Source organism: Anopheles moucheti, chromosome 2, assembly GCF_943734755.1.
Source record: "Anopheles moucheti chromosome 2, idAnoMoucSN_F20_07, whole genome shotgun sequence".
Classification (NCBI taxonomy): domain Eukaryota; kingdom Metazoa; phylum Arthropoda; class Insecta; order Diptera; family Culicidae; genus Anopheles; species Anopheles moucheti.
The window spans coordinates 83,603,819-83,625,960 of NC_069140.1; the positions used below are offsets into that span (position 1 = coordinate 83,603,819).

General features: G+C 43.1%; 1 protein-coding gene across 1 annotated transcript; it reads right to left on the bottom strand.

Moving 5' to 3' along the window:
- Positions 1-1,236: 1,236 nt before the first annotated feature.
- Positions 1,237-5,037, bottom strand: LOC128299532 (uncharacterized). Its single transcript, XM_053035530.1, has one exon. The coding sequence runs from the start codon at positions 5,035-5,037 to the stop codon at positions 1,237-1,239; it is 3,801 nt and encodes a 1,266-aa protein (XP_052891490.1).
- Between the last annotated feature and the right edge of the window lie 17,105 nt (positions 5,038-22,142).

The following is a 22,142-nucleotide window of genomic DNA, read 5'->3' on the forward strand; positions in this document are numbered from 1 at the left end:
CAAATAGAACAAAAGTGAGAAAAAATGGTGCTCCTGTTCATCTTACCATTCCAGCGTGTGGATGGCGATGAGATAAGTGTATTGATTAAGCCATCAGGACGTACGCAAAAGTTTTCCACATCTTCCCCGAAATCGATCGTTTTTACCAGGATCTCTCTCCATCTTTCATTCGTTTATTCGCTACAGTAGAACCTTTTTTTTTCCTGATACGCCACCAATCCTAGCGAGTGTGATATATTATTGTTCGCAAATCGGGGTAAACGACTAATTTTTCCAAGGCGTAAAGTGAAAGTTTTCCGCTTCGTTCGAACGAAACTTCAGCAAGGCCCCGCGAGTGTGTGATTTATTCACTGTTTTTCAGTGGTTCGATATTTTGCGGAAAGCATTATCGGCACTTTTCGCGCGTGTGGTTTGAGTGCGGAAGCGAAACGGGATTCAACTTTAGGGATGGATGGCACAAATTCTTGCCAAATGTGTAGTGGAAGTGGTGCCGTTTCTTATACGGGACGGTGAAAGACATGTGTGCCACGTGCGAGATTGACAGTTTCCAGACCGTATCATCAACAACAGATTACGGCAGGCTAACGATTGTCGAGCGAGGTTAATATTTAGTTTGCAAAGTAAAGGAAAACATAACCCCGAAAAGACAAACAATTCAATAAGGCGCACGGGTTGCACTGGTGAGGTGAATCATTTTTTTAGTTTTCATAATATGATATTTACTAATGATTTTATGGTATAATGGAAAGTAGAACGTTGTTTGGCCTTGCCCTTATTAATCGGCAGAGACCATCAAATTTACATCTTCACGGTTTGTAACTTGTAATGAATGACCGAATGGTAGAAAAATATTCTTAGTAAACTACTGCACAGTTTACTGAATCTCGGAAACGAATATGATAAACATGGCAGTTGATATAGAATCGTGTGCATAGTTTAGTGAATGTAAAGGCTTCAAACGATATTTGTACGAATTTGCGGATTTCGGATTTATTTTGCTGGCTGTAATATTTACCGGAGTCGAGGCGTTGAGTAGAAAAAAGAGGTCGATTTATATTTTTGCACCAGTATTTATAACCTCCATTGAGTGCCCCTGGCACTCACATTCCGACAGTTGACGAAACTTGACGAAACCGATCGTCAACTGTCAATTCGTCCTGGTGTGTTGTTGTTGTGCGTGAACATCCTCCCCCCCATGACAGAATGTCATAATAAAAAGAAAAACAACTAAAGTTGTTAGCACGTGGTGTTCGGGTCAGCGGCGAGTGGTAAAATACAAATCTTTGTGATCGGACGTGTGAGGATCCCCTTAGCGGTTTTTAGTTTAACCACTCGTGTGAGTTGGTCCTGGCCCGGATGAACGTCGATGATGCGTGCGAGGGGCCATCGGGTTGTTGGTAGGGATTCATCCATCAGGATGACTAATCGTCCAGGTAGTATATCATTGGTTCGGTGATGCCTCATGTTGTCCTTTTGCAATTCTTGTAGATACTCCGATGTCCAATGTTTCCAGAAACGTTGGAACATCAGTTGCCACTTTTGGAGTTCATCAAGTGTACACATCTTCAATCCAGTGTAATCTGGAGTAGGAACCGAATGCATGGATGTGCCGATGAGGAAATGCGCTGGGGTAAGTGCTGCCAAATCGTTCGGGTCGTCTGAGGTGGGCAATAAAGGTCGTGAATTCATTGCGGCCTCTATCTGCTGAAGGATGGTGCTGAATCCCTCGTAGGACAGTCTAGTGCTGCCTAGATGTCGGTAAAGATGTCGCTTGGCCGTTTTTACCGCTGCTTCCCACAATCCGCCGAAGTGGGGAGCCTTGGGAGGGGTAAAATGCCAAGTGATTCCCTTGTTGGCACATTCATTGGCGATGATGTGTTGCTGCTGTTCATCGCGGAACATGTGGAAAAGTTCACGGAGCTCGTGCGCGGCTCCTTCAAAGTTTTTTCCGTTGTCCGAGTGTATGTGTGCAGGTAATCCGCGCCTGGATGTGAAGCGACGTAAGGCCGCTAAGAATCCCGCGGTAGTGAGGTCCCCAACCAGTTCTAAGTGGACTGCCTTCGTTGCGAAGCACACGAAGACGCACAAGTAGCTCTTCGCCGCCGCTGCACGCCGGTGCGCAGGCTTCAAGTAGAAAGGGCCAGCGTAATCTACTCCGGTAACAGAAAAAGGCCGGCTGGGAGTGACGCGCGGTGGTGGGAGTTGGCCGACTTGTTGTTCCTCCAGGCGGGGTTCTTGGCGTATGCAACGGAAGCAGTTCCTTACGATTCTCTTCACTAGGTGTCTTCCATCTAGTGGCCAATACGTTTCACGTATTTGGGAGAGTAGCAGTCGTCCGCCGCCATGCATGAGCTTCTCATGATGGTAGGCCGCGATGAGCTCGCCAAATTTGTGATTCTTGGGAAGCACAATGGGGTGTTGCGATTGGTATGGAAGTTGCGATAGCTTCAATCGTCCTCCCACACGCAATATTCCTTGTTCATCGAGGAATGGGTTTAGTCTTCGTAACGGTGATTGCTTTGCGATTGCTTCACCCTTAGTCAATTGCTTTAGCTCGGTTGTAAATTCGTCTTGCTGTGCTAAGCGACATAGCACAGTTTTAGCAGCTTCGGTATCCTCGGGAGTGATGCTCAATGGTGTAGTGATGCGTAGCGATGTTTGCTGAGTTCGTGCTTTCTCCTTGACGTTACGTGTGAAGCGAATGCAGAGTGCAATAATACGCAACAATCGCGTGTAGCTGGAACACATCGTAAACCAAGGATGATTAGTGACAGAGTTAGTAAAGGCAGCGCTCACCTTACGAATCTCGAGATTTGCGTTCTCGTCCGGTTCAGGGCAGAAGTCGGGCCATTGAGATGAAGATAACGCCAACCATTCAGGGCCGGAACTCCATAGCTTGCTCTTCAGGAAATCCACCGCTGCCATGCCGCGTGATACCAGATCTGCAGGATTTGTTGAACCGGGAACATGCCTCCACTGTCGTGGATGTATGTAGTGTTGCACCTCGGCCACTCGATTAGCTACAAACGTCGCCCAAGTGTTAGGTGAGCCACCGATCCACTTAAGGGTGACAGTCGAATCGGACCAAAAGTATGATTCTGCTGCAGTTAGTCCCATCGCCTTCTTGACTCGATCGTAAAGATGAGCGCCTAATACCGCAGCGCACAGTTCAAGCCGTGGAAGCGTGACACGCTTAAGCGGTGCCACTCGTGACTTGGATGCAAGTAGAGTGATGCGAACCCGTCCTTGCGCACCTTCGCAACGAACATAGATGCAGGCTCCGTAGGCTGCTTCAGATGCATCACAAAAGGTATGTAGCTGCAATCGACTACCAGGTAATAGAGCATAACGATCTATTTTGAAACTGGATAAAAGTGGCCAATCATGTTGAATATCTTTCCATTTCTTGCAGATAGAATCAGGAACGGGATCGTCCCAGCCAGCTTTCTGTAACCATAGCTCCTGCATCATTATTTTTGAGCGAACAACTATTGGAGCCACTAGACCAAGCGGATCGAACATGCGGGCTATGCTAGAAAGAATCGTTCTTTTAGTAGTACATGTTGTGTCGGTGTAAATCGCGGACGGAAATGATAGTACGTCGTGTTCAGGCTCCCACGAAATGCCGAGAGCTTTAATCGTTTCGTCGGGCATGAATTGTAAAGCTGACTGTGTTCCGATCTGATCCGATGCTAGACCGGTAAGTACTTCTAACCGGTTGGAAGTCCACTTTCTTAATTCGAATCCACCTTTCGACAATAATTCACTTAGTTCTAACCGTAGATGACGAGCACTTTCAATGGAATCTGCACCCCCGATGAAATCGTCAACGTAAAAGTTGTTCTTCAGAGCGTCTGCGGCAACCGGATGCGCGGTACCCTCATCGTCGGCAAGCTGTTGCAATGTTCGAGTTGCCAAGAAGGATGAAGGGGATAAACCATACGTTACGGTGTTCAGCTCGTAATACTGGATCGGTGAATGGGGAGTAAATCGGAAGCAAATGCGGACGTAGTTTCTGTCATCGGGATGAAGCAGAATTTGGCGATACATTTTAGCGATATCGCCAACAACAGCCACTTTGTATGTGCGAAATCGAAGGATGATGTCTAGTAATTCATCCTGAACTGCTGGACCCACACATAACATATCGTTCAGGGAGTATCCTGAAGAGGTTTTTGCAGAGCCGTCAAATACCACTCTTGTTTTTGTTGTAGAACTCGACGCCTTAAAAACGGGATGGTGCGGCAGATAGTATGCTGATTCATCGTCATCTGGAGCTCGCAGTAGTGACATATGTCCTAGCTCCAAATACTCTCGCATGAATTCGTGGTATGCTGCCTTAATACGAGGATCGCGTTCTAATCGTCTTTCGAGCATAGTGAAGCGTCGTAGGGCCGATGATTTCGATAATCCGAGCTTTTCTTTAAAGTCTGACTTCTTTGGTAAGCGAACAATATAACGACCTGTATCGTCTCGTTGTGTCGTATCTAGGTATAAATTTTCGCAATACCGTTCTTCAGGTGAAAGGCCATCTCTAACGTGTAGCTCTTCCATTTTCCAGAATCGCTCGAGGGTTTCATCGAGCGTGCTCATGCAAACAACGGAAGAGGCGTAGGATGCATCATTATTAATATTCGGGATAGATGCTGAACCGCTCACGATCCACCCGAACATACTCTCCATAAGGACCGGAAGATGGATAGAAATTCGATATTGAGCCCCGCTTTGGAAGAATTCATGATAATGCCGGGCACCGAGGATGAGATCGAGCGGTGCCGACTTATTGAACTGGGGGTCGGCAAGAATGAAATTCGGCGGTATTTGCCATTCATCGGTGCGCACATCATGCGCTGGCAAATCCCCGATCAAATTGTCAACTATCAAAAAATCAGCATTCAGCTCATACGGGCTCGTTCGGGAAGATATCTTCGCACGCACCGATTTTCGCACAGGGGTGGAAGAATGACCCGCACCGATAAGAGTGATGCTGATAGGATCGTGCTTCAAAGCTAACCTATTAGCAAGCTTGGTGCTCATTAGGTCAGGCTGAGAGGCACTGTCCAATAATGCTCGTGCTGGGTGCACAATACCATGTGCATCAACAATGTGCACTATGGCTGTTTGCAGAAAGACATGATCATATGTCTGCTGGCCTGCGTGTGCAGCCACATAGTGTCTCTGGGTGTTTGTGCTGTGATCGTCTGTGTTGTGTGGTTGGTTCGCCGGAACAGTTCGCGCAGCTGTCATAGTGGTTGCAGTGGGAAGTGCTCCGTGAGCATTGTGTTGTGAGTGTAATAGTGTGTGGTGCGCTGAGTGGCAGTTTCTGCATTTGTATTGCGAAGAGCAATCGCGTGCTCGATGATTGTCCCGCAAACAGTTAATGCATAACTTATGGAACATTACGCTACGGTATCGTTCTTCCGGACTCATAGCTATGAATCGCGGGCATTTAGTGAGGTTGTGCTCCTGGTGGCATATGATGCATTTTCGCGCGTCATGAGAGGTGGACGGGAAACTAGACAGCCGATTGAGATTCGCTTGTTTTGGTGTGAAGTGCGTATTATTACCGGTAGAGGGCGCATCGGGATTGTTTACCATCATGGTTTCTAACACCCGCATTCGTCGCTGCAAAAATGCAACCAAGCTCTGGTAGCTTGGATTTTCATTATTGGAAGCGAACTCTTCCCAATCACGCAGTGTTGTCATCGGTAATTTCGTGCACAACAAATGCTCAAGCAAGCTACTCCAAGCCTCTGTATTTTCACCCAAGTGGCTTAGCGTCGTCTTATGGTGTTCGAACTCATCGACAAGATGGTGAAGCGTGGATGCACTTTCCCGTTTTACAGTGGCCATTCCAAACAATGCATGCAAGTGCTGTTTTTTAAGCAAATATTCGTTCGAGTAGCGTTCTGTTAGCATCTTCCATGCAATTTCATAATTCGCGGCACTAATGGTAATGGATTCTATTACCTTGGCGGCTTCTCCCTTTAAGGATGCTCGCAAATAGTGGAATTTTTGTATGGAAGGCAAATCAGGATTATCATGAATTAATCCTTCAAATGTGTCTCTGAACGTCAGCCACTGCATATAATCACCATTGTATTCTGGAAGTGCAATGGAGGGAAGCTTCATATTGTGCAGTGGATTGAAGCCTGCGTTTGGTTGCGAAATATTGTCCCGAGGAATATGTGCCCTTTTTAGTTTTAACTGGGAGTGAGCCCGTATCAAACGCGGCTCAAAATCATCGCGTAAAGCGGCATTGTGAGCTATTTCTTCTGGAGTGATCGCTGCATCTTCTAACTGCCTTTGAATCTTCTCCAAATCGATGGAAAGTTGCTCGAACTTGGCAATGCGCGTTTCCACCTCTATCTCGTCTCGCTCGGGGAGAAAATCGAGAAGGAACTTCTCGTGACGGTCTAAAGTGACAAGCAAGATTGTCCTTCGCGATGATAGTATTACGGTCGACGCTGGCATGGTCGTGTATGAAACAAATTTTCGACGGTCGCGAAAAAAAAAAAAAAACGGTTGTGATGTGACGCGGTAAATATGTGGCGCGGAAAGAAAAACTCGCGAGAATCGGCAGAATTACAATAACCAAGTTCGTCGGATCCTGGTCACGGCACCATGAACGAATTTGCGGATTTCGGATTTATTTTGCTGGCTGTAATATTTACCGGAGTCGAGGCGTTGAGTAGAAAAAAGAGGTCGATTTATATTTTTGCACCAGTATTTATAACCTCCATTGAGTGCCCCTGGCACTCACATTCCGACAGTTGACGAAACTTGACGAAACCGATCGTCAACTGTCAATTCGTCCTGGTGTGTTGTTGTTGTGCGTGAACAATATTCTTTAGAATTTTAATTTCTTTTTCTTTGGATGAAAGATAAGCGGCGCAAGGTCTTCACACGACAGCATGGAGGTAAAATTCCATCCGGATCAAACCTCCGTAGTAAGGGCAAGCTACGTGATGAACATAAGTCGATACGCGACACGTCGTAAATTTGTAATTGGATTTTTTTATTTGGCAAATTTCAAATATTCCTATAAAATACGTTACATTTTAAGAATATAAACTTTCTTTTGATAAAAATTTGCTTTAATTGTCGACATAAATGTAAAAATATCCATTATTAATGTACCTCTTAACGTAAAAAGAATCAACCGATCTCTGAATACAAAATAAAAAAAGATTTTATAAAAGGAATTCGAGTTACGATAATTTTTTAGGCACGCATTATTCGTGTAACTTGAGAAAAGACTGTATGTATAGATTTTCCTATTATCCGCGCTGTCCGTTCATCCGGTTTTTGTTGAATCCCGTTCAACTTGGATAAATGGCGTTCTACCTATATTTTTATAGTTCACATTCAACTTCGTGTTTTAAACAATGGCATCATTAACGTAACGAATGCACAGGTCCGATTATCCGGGGAATTCGATTCCCCGGCTGACTGCCAATTATTTCCATTATCCGCATAATAGAGCTTTAAGATGTATTTTAACGCAAGCACAATTTAGCACTTCGCAACAGTGAATCATTTAATGCACATTTTTGAAATGTTTAAATGAATAAAATTATAGAGAAAATAAATAAAACTCCCAAAAAAGCAAACGAAACACCATTTGCTGCTAGGCGTTTCCTGCATCCCGAATGAGTTAATTAAACTATCTGCATCGTAATGAAGACTCGCCACAACGTCGTCGTCGTGCAGTAATCAACCGTCCTACCCGTTGCGCTTTTTTTTTGTTGTTGCTTTCCCGACTGTAAGCGAATGTACCGTATGTGCGAGAGTGTGTGCGGTTGCGTTGATGCATAATGCATTTGCTTGCTCTGTTTGTAATTGGAAACACATTCCATGCCAAAAGCGTGTTGTACCACGACCGTGCAGGCATGAAATTATGCTAATGAATTGAAGGAAAGCACCAACCGGAGACGTCTTAGTTCGGCTGTACTTTTTCCATTTTTGTTGTTACGCCATGTGTGTGTGCGTGTGAGGCGGTGGGAAATGTCATTGTCGTGTTTTGCGGAAAGCGCTCCGCGTTGCGTTGCGGTAGAGGAGGGAATGTATGCTGAATCGGTGTAAAAGCTGAGCAGCGTTACTTGCGCGTATGTGAGTTGCGAGTGTTGTGGGAACCGGCACTGGAGAATTATTTTCATCACTTTTCCAACCCACCGGAGCCGAAACTGGGTGGAGAATGGCTAAATTAAAATGCTTATGATTATGCTTTTCCTCGGCGGTTTAATTTATGCAGCGTTAAAATGAACGAAAATCGCTTAGTTTTGCTGAACTCTCTGCTATAATGAAACGGAGAAAATAAGTTAATTAATACAGCGAAACATTCTTAGCTCCGAATGGGGTATGTTTTTTTTTGGAAAAAAATTACATCGGAGTATATTAAACCTAATTATATATGCATGCTGCAATGTTGCTATTTTTCTCCCGAAAAATTTTTAAACGGCAACACTGCAACACGGACGCACGAGAGCAAAGAAAATAAAACTCTGCCCTGCCCCTGGACGTGGTGCACCGAGTGAATTCTGTATACCACGGTACGATTCGCTTGACGCCATAACGCGGTTCAAGCATGGCTATTTATAAATGCTTCCGCCATCTCACCATCCGTATGGAGTGGCTTTTTTCCGGCTATGTTGTTTTCAACCGTCGAGTGTCCTTCCATTGCATTAAGCAGCAACGGTGGGTGCATTAGAAAATGGGCACCCGGGCGGAAACCGACGAACTCGACGCGGTGCCCTGTCGGGTTGACGCACCGACCTAAGCGGATCGCAAGGATGGCAAGTGTTGACTCGGAATACGTTCTTTAAACTGTAGCACCGTAAAAGTGTACGTGAAAGGAGAGCTACAGTGAGAAAGCGAACACATTCACACGAGTGCCAGGAGCGAACAGTTCAAAGAGTGGATTACAAACAGCTCCACGAAATGTTTCCGGTGCCCTTTTCCTTACGCCAACCCATCCGGGCGGAGAAAATGAAGGTGTATGCTACTTAGCATTCACACTGACGATCGCATATTTATTGTGACAGATTGACGGAAACAGGCCACGGTTTGGGTGGACGTCGTTCCGGTAGTCTTGCTGAGCGGTGAAATTCCTGGAAGTAAAGTCACAGGTTGTTTTGGTATTCAAAGCTGGCAGCTGACAGATGACAAACGCGGAACCGACCCTTCTGGCTGGCTGGTCGAATGGATCTCACGTGCGCTAATGCAACCTGCAGGTGGTTCAAAGGATGCAGCTGAGCATGCACACGTAAGCTACCGAATGCATCAATAAACGTAGTGGAAGTGTTGCCATGTGCCAGCAAGGGTTAGGTTTTCCATGAAACTAATCACGAAGTGGTTGTTTCGTTACATAAATAAAAAAGCAGTTATGTGTTTAACCATTTACGATGTTTGCCGGAAAAACACTCGGCAAATGGAAACGTTGTAATTTTGCTGTTAAAATACAGTTTACACTTTTTGAATTTGTTGGCGAATCGGATCTATAGTTCTTGTTAGTAATAAAAACGGCAACAGCGATTCTTATTTTATCAGCTTATTTAACGCGTCTTCAATAATATCATATCAATTCCGTGCATTTTGAATATATTTTTGAATAAAAATCGAAAAAGACAATGACAAAACAAACAAAACAGGATAAAAAGAAAATAGAAATTATGATATAAATATATTATAGCAGCTTATATAAATAAATCGAAATCGACTTTAACAAATTTCTAAATGAATAAATGCCCCTCTCACATATTTTGAAATATCCCAAGATGGACTACACAGTTTTAGGCATTTTGAAAAAATATTTCGTAGAAATTTTGGTAAAATGGATATATTTTGCAAGACTTTTGTTGCGAAGAACTTTGCTGCAAAGATTGTTAATTTGAGACATTTCCATCATCATACCGTAAGACATTAAGGAAAACCAACAATTTTAAAATTTGAAAGAAAATACTTAAATAAAGAACATACTGAAATTTCAATGATTGATAAAATGGCAGAAGGTTTCAGCTTGGAAAAAAATACTTTTCAGAATTTAGTATAAATACTTGATTTGATGTATTTTAAGAATTTAATCAATCATGTCTACCAACTGTCATAGTTTCATTTCGGGGTGTATAACAACTAGGTAATCCGCTTGACACTTAAGAGCCCTTACAGCTAACGTGTTAGAGAAGGTAATTTAGGATTTCCCGAAAAATCTTGCAATATATTTAGTACTCCTTAGATTTCACATTAATCACTAATTATAAGAAGCAAAAAAGCAAATAAACCATGCGTAAAACCAAAATTCTTATTTGTTATTTAGTTTCTTTTAAAGACTGTAAAGACTAACCCGATAACTTTGATTCCCACAAACATCAATTGACATCAATTCCAATAACGCTATCAGCCACAATTTAGCTTATCAATATTCGTTACTAACTTCAATCGATTGGTTTCTCAAACGCATCAAAGAAAGCGTCCCATTGCGTGGAAAATGGAAGTGTACAAGCGAACTATTAGACCGGTCCCGTCCCGCACACCCCTTTTTTAATGCAACAGCATCACCCCGTCACACTTTTCCAGTTCACCCAGCTTGTTTGCTATTTTTCACTTGGGAAATTTTTACAACAAACTTCGATTACATCAGCGGACACGGGTTGTGAAAGTTTCCCAAGCACCGACCAGCATTCCGCATCCGTTTCTTGAAAGTTGCACCGGGAAAAGTTTTCGTTTTTCCACCATTCGAAAACATTCTTTGCCGTTGCACATCGGCATCGGTGCTTGTATGTGTGTTGGTGCGTGTGTGCCGGTCGGTGGCGAGTGTTCTCGAACAGGTTGACCTTCGTTTATCTTCGCCCGACATGGCCACCCCATGATGATGGGTGTATTTGGGATGAGCAACAGTGTGCAGGAACAGGAGACTATCGCAGTAGGTGATGCTGTCGGGGTTTCTGCCGGCTATCCCTTCAAAAACAGAGGACTTTTTGAACCGGAAACCTATTATATTACATGCACACATACACATTCTTGTTCGGCGACACACAATCCACCCTGAAGTGAACGATCCCTAGCTAGCTGTGATAGAGAATGCCAAGACCATCCCGGTAGAATTGTTCTATCGTTTGCGTTACAACGGCACTGTCATTTCCCGATGGAGCCGCCCGGTGCCTCGTGTCCAACCGATGGAGGCGCCCGGTGCCTTGTGTAGAACCGATGGAGGCGCCCGGTGCTTTGTTCCCACACACGTGGCCAGAACTTTGCAGTTCCTCTGAGATTTTTCCCGTTCATAGCTGAAAACAAATTGTCCCGTCCGTGCCGTATAAGAGGAGCTGCGATGGTAGAAAATGGTTCCAATACCGCTGCCGTTGGCACCACACGGCCAGGTGGATTATTGTGGATGCGAGCGAGACAATAAAAGGATGCTCTCAGGATTGTGTTTCGGCTCGTGCAGAGAATGGGTGCCCACACTTTGCATATGCATCAAACTCGAAGCCTGTGTTAGCCGGCTTTGCCCGCGTAGAAGCGCCCGTGCCCGGAAGCTGCCTGCGATGCGGATGCGACAGCGCGATCGCGGATATCGAAGGGAAATAAAATTCGCCAAAAACTTCAGACATGTGCTCCATGCTGATGGAAAACGCGGTAAGGTAATGGTGGGGGCATGCTGTATTTACACAGAAGTGTATATTTCCCCACAAAGGAATGAATGAGCGAATGGATAGAGCGCTACCGAAAACTTCCACCGCCCGGAAGCGTACGGAAGTCGAATGATTTATTCGTTAGCGTGGGAGAAACTTTTTCCGCTGCTTTTATGCGTGAGCATAACCTCGGTGGCTGTGGTTGTTAGATAAGTAGAGCAGCTTTTTATTTGTCCTAAATTTGCAACTTACCAAACCTTTGTCAACAAAGTGCATGGTTGCTGGAAAGAATGATTTTTAAAGGAATTTTTTACGAGAAACCCACCATCTTGAAAAATGCCAGCAAGTCCTTAGTGGATTGAACGAAGACTTGATATACAAATGCATTTTTCTCCGACTGATAAGTGATTTATTTCTAAACTTTTGTATCAAACATTAAAACATTAATCCTATCTAGCATCTAATTAAACGTTAATAAAACCCTATCAAGTACAATCCTAACGCCAAATAATCCGCCTAATCTCACAACAGCCCTGTAGGTTGTTTGGAAACAAAGCTTGAACGTAAAACGCTACAGCCCGCGGTAAGAAGCCTAATTTGAGCCGATTTATCTTGGTCCAGCTGGACAGAACCACTGTCCCAGCAAGTGCCTTTCGCCCCAAAATGTCAGAAACCTCCAAAGGGTTCAAAGTTTTCGAAGGGAAAAGAGAAGGAAAAATCGACAGCAAATAATATTAATAATCTTAAAATCGCTTAAGTACCACCGCTAGTTAAATAGAAAGTTGATTAGCACCGGGAGCGGACAAGACTGTCGGGAATCGAGTGGATTCAATCGGCTGGAAGGGAAGTTCATTCTTTATGCTAAATGTTCTACACAAGGACCGAGGACACGCTTGGGCGAATAGCGGCGACCGGGTAGCTTGGGGTAGAACTTTTGTCGAGAAAACAGATAGAAGGAAAGAGCCGTCGGTGGTTTGCGCATAATTAATATATAATATTGCCTTCGTTCAAGAGAAAAAAACCTTTTTTCCGTTGGAAATGCAAAAACTCCCGTTCCGATCGGCTTACACATTAACTGCTGTTACCAACCGTTGCTGAAGGGAAACTGTCTGGGTTGATGTTTGAAAATGAAGCTATTAATGTTTGAAACCCATTTGGGAGAGTTTTAGAAACAAAACCACCCACTTGCCGTCGTATTTAATTCTTTAGCAAATCTGTCTCAATGCTGGCAAGAAATTTGAACATGTTCGAGAAGGAGAAAAGTCAAAAGTGTGCTTATGGCACTTCCAAGAAAAGTGGAATCCTTCTTTACCGCGCAGAAAGCATTTGCCTATCGCCCAGAGCAACATATACAAACGGTGTTTGTTCTGTCTGTTGCTATAAAAAGGCAGCTTTTATTATGAAACCAAATGGAAACGCTGCGTTTTCAATTATGCAGAGTTTAATTCGACTACAGGCCATGATTTTATGTTTCCCGGTAAGATTGGAATATAATTGCTTGCATGATGCCAATAATAATGTTCATAAAGCTTGTTATGTGTTTCTAGGGAATTTTAATCAAATGTAATGGTATTCTCTATGGCTTTTGTTGGCTTAATTTATTCCCAGAGCTTCTGTCTATTGTTGAAACTTTCCATCCCAAACGGCTGGCATGTGAAATAATTTCACTTCCTGCAACATTTAACAATTTCATACTTCAACCATAATTAACCATATTCGACAGCAACTACTCATACGAGCCCGGCTGTTTTTTTTTTTTTGGGCGTGAGGTTTGCTCGTGATGAGGTTTTGCCCAAATAAAAAAAAACACCCTCACCCGGAACCACTCGTCCTGATCTATTATTATCTGGATTAACCGGAAATAACACAGCACGATAACAGTACGGCCACGAACTCGCAAACGCAAAAGAAGCTGCAAAATTCATGCAAAACCATCCGCTTTCACCGAGCACTCGGTCCCCTCGGCCGCTGAACATAAACATAATGCCCCAGCGCTTGTTTTTCCCGCCACCCATTTCCATCGAGTGCACCACCGGCGGGGCAGATGGGGGCCGGAAGCGACCATGGGCCCGTTTTGTGCGCGGCGGTAGTTTGCTGTTTGCGAGGGTGACGTTGGAAGTTTTTAAATTAAAATCCACATTTGCCATCGACCGGGCTCATCGTGATGCGATCTAGCACCCGTGTCCACATGCCGAAAAGAAACGATAAATTCTATAACCTCGCCAGCGAGCGAGAGGGAAAGTAACGCTTTTTTTCCGCTGCTGGCAGTTTTTTTTTTGTTTTGTTTCGCTTTGACGCACATATGAGGCGAGACAGTTGCTTTGTTGTGTTTCTTTTTGTTTTGTTTTGTTTTTTTTTTTCTCCACTCGGTTTTCACCGTTGGGGCACAAAAATCCAGCATTGTAAATATTAGCCCAGAGAGGATTACGTTGCGCCGGCAAATAAAACCCATACACACATCACACACACACACACCCACACCAAACACACAACGAAGCTTCACTCAGTTTTGGTTGGCAGGAAATGGAAATGAGACTAGCGAAAACAGAGCAAACAAAAAAAAACAACAAAATCAAAATGTTCCCTGTCGATGGCAATGCGTTTGGGTAAGTCCTAGTGGAAGGATTTTTTTCTCTTACACGTTCCCCTTTTCTACTATGCGCCTGAATGTATGCTCGGCGATAGCCTTAGCGCATGGATTGGAGGCTTAACAAAGTTTCCCTTCTTTTATCTACGCCACACGGGCATATTTATATGTTGGACCTTATTTTTCATATAAGCGTGGCCTGTTCGGCTACGTTTAGCGTTGGGTAGGGAAATGATGACGATATGGTCGATTGAAACTAGTCTCGATTAACACACCGTGTGGCAGATGCGTCTTCGAGTTGTGGAGTGTAAAGTTAAACTAAGCAAAAGGCAGCGTTTTGTGAGTAAACTTTGAAGTAAAGGGTAGAAATAGCTTAAATTGAGTCACTGTATCGTTTTGATTTATTGGACAGCGTTAACTTCAGATTTTGTTGTTGTGCGGATTGCCTAATTTAGGGCAAATTTTAAAAGAACTTCAAGTTATGCAATTCGCACGACATTTTTCGTTTTTATGAAGGGAATATTAAGTTTGATCAATTCTTTAGCTACCATGTCTGGTGTTGTTTAAAATGGAACGTTTGAGAATGAATCTTTACTGAGGAGTCATTCAAATTAGGAATCGACTCTCATTCGATTCTGAGGAATGCAACAGATCCCATAAATAAAAAGAGTTCATGCATCTTTGACGTTTCTCTGAGGAAAATCCTCATCAATCTCAAAGGATTCATGATCCTTTGAGGATTCATGAATCTTTCAGGATTCATTTTGACAATCCATGAATCTCTGACGATTCATTATTCTTTAGCATAAACTAAGATCTATACAGTTGGTTTAAAGATTCATTCAAACTCATAAATCTGAATCAGATTTACTCAACGCCAATCATATCTCAAAAGCCAAAAACAGCAACAGTAGGCATCTCATTAAGTCAGACCCATTTGCACATCATCAGACATCACTACATTCTGGCATAAATTTTATCTGCCAATATTCTTGTGTTAGAATCTCTCGCCACTACTCATTGGCAATTCGCAGACGATCTTCATTTAATTCACAACAAACGATTGCTCCACCATCTTTAGTGCAACAGGCAAAGATAAGCAGTGTCAGGGTAAGGCAGAAGCCTACCATAGTCTCGAGCTCAACAGTAAACTCCTTCCTTTTAACGCAACCAGAAGAGAAAGTGTAGCCATCGTCACGCACTGAAGCATTAGTCAAATATCCGTGTGTGCCGTTTATTGATTTATGTATATTGTTTCGCTTCGCCGTGCTCCCTTTTGCCTTGGATACGGCTGTGATGTGTGTGGTATTGTTTATCCTGTAGCATGAATGAAAGCTAAACGCACTGCATATGTATGTATGTTTTTTTTTCATCCGATCGTCTAGCATCGTCTACGTTCTACGTGAGCAACGTGTGAAACGAATGAACCAAGGAATCGACTGTTTTGCTATCGCATCGGAGGCGCATGAATATTGCAATGTGGTGTCGAGTTAGTCAAGAACAAACCAACCAGAAGATGGTTGACTGTATCGTCGAAATTTTCTACACAGTTGGTGCTCCTGCGTTGTGTTAGCAGAACCGCAACAAACCAGCTGCATTATGAAACTTTCAGTGACTTTGAGCACTGCACGGAAAATAGTTTTCCGAGGAAGGAAAAAGTTTTTCCACTCTACCGCAGCTACCTTCACCGTGCCTTTATTATTAAAAGCATTAAATTTTCATTAGCACCTTTTTCATTAAATAAATTAGTTTGTCGAAGCTTCCAGCACACTTCTAGCACACACTGTTCGATAGCAATTTATTGCAGACATTCAAGTACTAAACAATCAAATCGTCACTCACTCACCACAGGATGGATTTAATGAATCGTTTTCTGCTGAGAGACAGAGCAGAGGGACGCATCATAAACAATCCCAAATCGAGATGAAGTTTTGCCACACAACACACGCAAAATTTACATAACTGGATATTATCAGCCCACAGAAGATTGATGCTTTTACGACCAGTTCGTTTACGTCTTTTTGAGGGAATATTTAACGCACCTTAGGTTGGAAACCATCGCAGTTGGGTGGTAAATCGGTGAAGAAAATGATGTCTTTATTTCTCTCACATATAACACGGTATGACTCAACAATCTGAAACAACGAGTTAAGGCACGTGTTGATCAAATTTGCTTTAAACTTGTCATAAAATTGAAATCGAATTGAATGAATTAAAAGTACTAAACTTTACGCTTGAATTGTTTTTAGTTCAGAGCAATATGTGAGTGTATTTGATTGCATACATATAGGCGCTAAATTTGTGTTTGGGTCGTATAGATAATAATTAAAAACAATTCAAAAGTAAAAAATATCTTTAATTTCAAAATTTCATTGAATGAATTTCGTTACCTAAGGAAACATTTTTATAATAATTTTACAAACATTATTAACAATTGCTGATTAATACGAATTGTTAAAAGAATTAGCTTCCGAGGTTCAAACATTATTTTTGTATTGCATGAGTTTTGCATTTAAACCTTAAAAAAGAATATTATTTATTGCTTTCGTTAATTAAATAACTTATCAGTTAATTAACAGCGCTAGTTTAAAACAGCAATTTGTCCAATTTATGCCCCTCGTTGTATGCAATGTCTTGTAGCTTTCAGTATTGCAAACAGTTTCCAAATTAAGAGTTGAATTTTAAACCCCCTCCCCCTCCTTTATTTAAATCGTTTAGCGAAAAAAGAACACATACACACAAAACTAGAAACAATCATGGAGATATTGGTTGAAATCAGTAAAAAATCCTCTCGCGAATAGATAAACGAACCTTCCAAAGCACCATTCATCAACCGACGGATAGGCTCTAAGCTCCGTCCGTACAAAAGCGATCGACGACCTGTCAAACGATGAGGTTGCTGTACTTGGAGAAGTAAAAAGAGACACACACAAACACGGCAGACAAACGGAAAAAGTACTCTCGCGTTTGAATACCGAACGATGGCGGTACCGATTCGTACAGCGTGTGACAAAGCGCTGCTCAATCTGCCGTCGGTTAGGTGGATCGTCGAAACGCGGAAGGAATGCTGCCATCAGACGGTAAGGTAAAGCTGATGATTGACACAACGGCGTGCAGATGCCGAAATCCGCGGACAGCGGGCCGCTCGGTACGTGACGCTGTTGCGTGAATTGTCTCCCGATGCAAATCAAGCGAGATTTTGATGGAATTTCCCATACCGAGGTAGGCTTTCGGAGTGGGGACCGATGTATCCTTGCTTTCGGTAGATTCACCGTATCTTTCGTTTGGCGATTTATAACATGCACACCCGACGGAAAGAGCTGCATTAATCTTCGCCTGACGATAAGGGCGCTGGAGAGAAAGAGACGACCGTCCAACCGAGCGACCGATTTTGACACTGACAGATGGGTTCGTGTGTTTTCCCCGCTGAAATGTCATCCGCCGAAGGTCGATCATGATATTCCATGTTCGCGTGCTACGTTACGATGATCGTAATTTCGTACGTTCCATTTTTTCCTGGCTTGCCTTCACAAAGGCATTATTTTTTGTTGGGATTTTCTTTTCGTTTCGCTTTTTCCGTTCACCCCGTCCACCTCAAACGAAGCGCAAATGTGCATCGAACTGAAAACTTTGTTATCTCACGGTCGCTGATGGAGTGCAGTGCTAGTAAAATCGACGGAACATGAAATGGTTTCGTCGAATGATTGAGTCACGCGAGATTTGCCTGCAGCCGGGTGGGATTTGGTGTTTTTTTTTCCCGCGAGTAGCAAAAAAGGGAAACGTCGTTCAAGGGTTATTCATGGAGGGTTTTTTGTTTGGGGACACTTTATTCGATGCCGTTTTCCTTCATCATGACCGGATGGGTTAAAGTTTGTGTGTCATTTATGGTGATGCTCGGTGTCGTGACAAGTGGGGACATATTCTTTTCTTTTTAATTCATGTTTGAAGTTTTTCTTGCATATTGAGTTTATTTTTTAATGTTTAATCTGACAAATTTTAAGTAAACTGATAATAAACTGAACGTTACTGAATTAAATGGTGACAACTTGGTTATTTGCACTCATGAGACAATTATTGCTTACTTAAACATGAGTACCAAAGCTTCCCATTGTGCGCCTAATACGACAATTTATAGTACGAACCTTGTTTGTCCAACGATTTCCCTAACACCATACGCTCACAACGCGACTGCAAGCATGTGGCAAACAGAAGAAAAACAAAACAAACCCAACAAAAAAAACAGTGAAAGTGTTTTACACCGCTGGTCGCTCGTTAGTTCTGTTCTAACTCTTGTTTGACAGTTTACTCAGTGGCACGACGGCCGCGGCACCAGTGGAAGCCATAAATTACACCATGAAAACGAGGCAAAGAATCATTCCCGCTTCCACCGCTCTGGGGGGAAAAAGGCCTTTCCCCCGAGTGGCGTTTGCTGTTCTGGCGCTTTCAGCACTGCTTTCAACGTCGGTCGGACAGACCGGGTTGGTGAAAGCATCAAGGCGACTATTTACACCAACACCCGCGCGCAGAGAGAGAGAGTAAGAGAAACTGTGGGAATTTTAATTAAAATACTTCATAAAGACACATACGAATGCCAGCGAGTGGATTGCTTCCCTGTGTTGTTTTTTCTTCGCGCTTTCTCCCGACTTTTTAGAACCAAAAACAGTGGATAGTTAAGGCGATACGATAACCGGTTCTGAATTAATGTAAAATTCGCGTTTTACTGAAGATGGCGTTTGCAAAAAAAGGGAAGATGATAACGAGAATTATACCAACACAAAACTATGCCAAAGGTTTTTCTCTGATGGCGATAAATTTATTTCTCATCTAACAAGGCATTGTTAGCAGTGGTGAATATTTTTCGTGACACTGGACGACATAAAAAGCACAATCGTAAAAGTTCAATAATTTTATGTTAAAGAGTCTGAATGAACTGAATATTTAGTCTTTTTTTAGTCTTTAATAAATCATACCAGAAAAAGCTGAAAATATTCAACACATTGTCTACATACTAAGGTGAGCCATTTAATTTATTACAAAACCTTTGCATCATCAAGGCAGGAAAACACGTGCAGCCAATATTTTTCTTGGCGGGGTGTGTACGGGTGAAATAAAGAACACACTGAAGAACGCACGTGAGTCACAGGCCCAGGTTATGAAGCTGTAAGGGAGGAAAAAAAAGCTGGCTACCTTACACACAAACACACACTTCCCTTCCCACGTCACGTCATCGTACGGATAAGGGTTTTAAGGGTGCCTCAGGGTGCTGAAGCTGGGTAAGCTATCGTGCGACTCACGGAAAACCCACAAAGACGCACCGTGTGACGAGCGAGCGATGACGAAGACGAAACGTATCAAGAACACACCCCGGCGGTTCGACGGGCAGAACAGCGTAGCGAGTGCACCCAGCAACCTACGCCCGGGATGGGAATGTCAAACGCCCGACGTGTGGTGGCTCAGCATTCGCAGCATGTAGCAACCATTGAATAAATGATGGTGGCACCTCATGCATAACATATGTGTGTGGCCTTTTTGCCTTTTTGAAAGCGCCGAGGGATGGATCACCCATTGACAACAACAGCAGCACGGCTGTCGATGGGTCGTTGTGTGTCGTTGAGTGCTGCTCAACGCCGAGGTTAGGGTTTCCGTTTTTCGGCTTACCACCCTGCAGACGGTGTGGTTACTAATTTTACTGCCCATTAAGAGGCCCGGGTCCGTTCATCACAGCACTCGAGCGAGACTGGACGGTGCAATGACAGTGTGTGCGTTTCTCTCTCTCTCCCTCCGTGTGTGTTAATGAACATTATGAAGCAATTTAAATGTATTTAGTAACACAGTTACGTTCAACTGCGTATTGTGATGCTGTGTGTAAATTATAGTTGGCTCTGAAAAGGGAAAGGGATTAGTATTCATTATAAGCATTAGTTTTTTTCTTCTTAAACAAACAAGCACTCTCATCTATTGAAGCTCGTCGTGTATCAATCAAAGCACTCGATCGAATTGACACCTACCAGGCGTCTCCATCGGTGACACATGAATGACCGGGCGTCTCCATCCATTTGATATGACCACCCAGGCGTCTCCATCATTTTTCGATCGAGCGAAGAAGTAAAGCTTTATGTTAATTATACACGACAAGTTCACTTATCGATGGATCGTTTCGTTTGATGTTGTGCTGATTGATAGGCCCCTCGGACCAAACAAGACACACTCACACGGATGTCCATCATATCAGGCCATCGTTGCATGTTCCGTCCGGCTGCCCACTGACAAAGCGGGTATGGACCCAAGAATATAATGACACAGTCGGTCATGTGGTTTGTCATGGGTAAGAGAAGAGTTTTTCTTGCTTTGTACATCAATTACTTCATGCCGTGCTCGGTTGTGCACTCATGCGGTGGGACGAGTTGATTAAATTATTCCCAAGAAAGGAATATCCTTTTGTAACAGACCAGCGCTTTAAGGCAACCGTTTGTGGGTGAGTGGGGTGTATCTTACTTCAAGCTAATTTTTCTTTATGCGTTTGACGTTCAACCGGTTTCCATATAACTGATTTTCAAGCACTTTTATTCTAGGAAAATGAGGTTATATTGTTCTTCTAATGAAAATTTAGTTTAGCTGATGGGAAAATGTTAAAACAAAGCTTTTGTTAAGCAGCTGTGATTCTGCTAAATAGCTTTGTTTACAATGTTGTTATTATAAGCTTTCAAATAAGCGTATTTGTTCATAGTTTTGACAGAATTTAATTCAAAGGTAACTTTCTACATTTTAATTAATTTCTCCTCAAATTGTCCTTTAAAACCCCCTTTAAAATGATACAATCAGGTACCTGGATTGTTCAATAGATATCATCTTGAAGCATAAGCTTTTTAACTTTAATTATGATCTCTCCCAGTGATAAACGGAACACACAACGGCTCACGTTTCATGTGGTTGCTTTGATGTGATACAGTATGTACAATATTGTAACGTTATATATTCTACCAAATTGGAGGAATATTTTTTGCAATAAAAAATGGTTACAATAAAAATGATTTTTTTTTCTTTCTTATATATAATCTTTTTCTTGATGCCTACTTAAAACAAAATTATCATATTTCCCGCATGCAGGTTTCAATTTACGCAAACTAAGCAAGATTCCCACAAGTCCTGCTGAGTGCTGATGTGTACCACCCGGAAGTGCTAACGCATACAGTTCCTTACGAGATCAAAGCCAACGCCATCTCTTGTGACGGTATCACACAGTCTAATTAATGCAAACATGTCTTCTTTACATCATGGGCGCATTACTACGCGACCATGCAAACCCACGTGTGGGTTGCACCCCCTTTGAGCACGGCAAACCATTTTTGCCGACGAGAAAATCTCGTTCAACCGCGTGCCGCACAACCGGTGCTAATTGAGCTAATGGAGGTTTCTGCGGGATGTAATTTGGTTCGTGCGTCTTTTCGAAATTTTCCACAAGGCTCCCGGCAGCATGCGCGAATTTGTCGAAGCTCGAAATGCATCGGTTAAAATATGTACCACGTGCGCGTACAAGAAACGGGCAAACAAATTCCATTGCCCTTTACCACAAGTTTTCCGAACTTACGCGCCATGCATCTTCAAGAAAACGACGAACAGTCGAGCCTTCGCCCGAAGGGTGCAAAACTGGTCGCACTAATTGCATCGCCCGGGTTTTTAGGTTTCCTCAATCGGTACACACAAACACACTCCTTCACCGCCGAAAGCGCATCGCACTGAAATGAAATTAAGATTTTTCCGCGTACACGGTGGTGTGCGCCGAGCAAATTAATCGACTGTGTTCGATCGAACGTTGCCATTGCCCAGGGCCTAGGGCAGCATCGCCCGTCTGAGATTGACTCGAGCGGAGATAAATTAGCAATTGCTGGCACGTACTGAAATGAATCCTTGCGCAACTTTCCGGACAA

What these genes read in the sequence shown, in the direction of transcription:
- LOC128299532 (XM_053035530.1), bottom strand. Translation starts at nt 5,037, where the DNA reads ATGAGCACCAAGCTTGCTAATAGGTTAGCTTTGAAGCACGATCCTATC.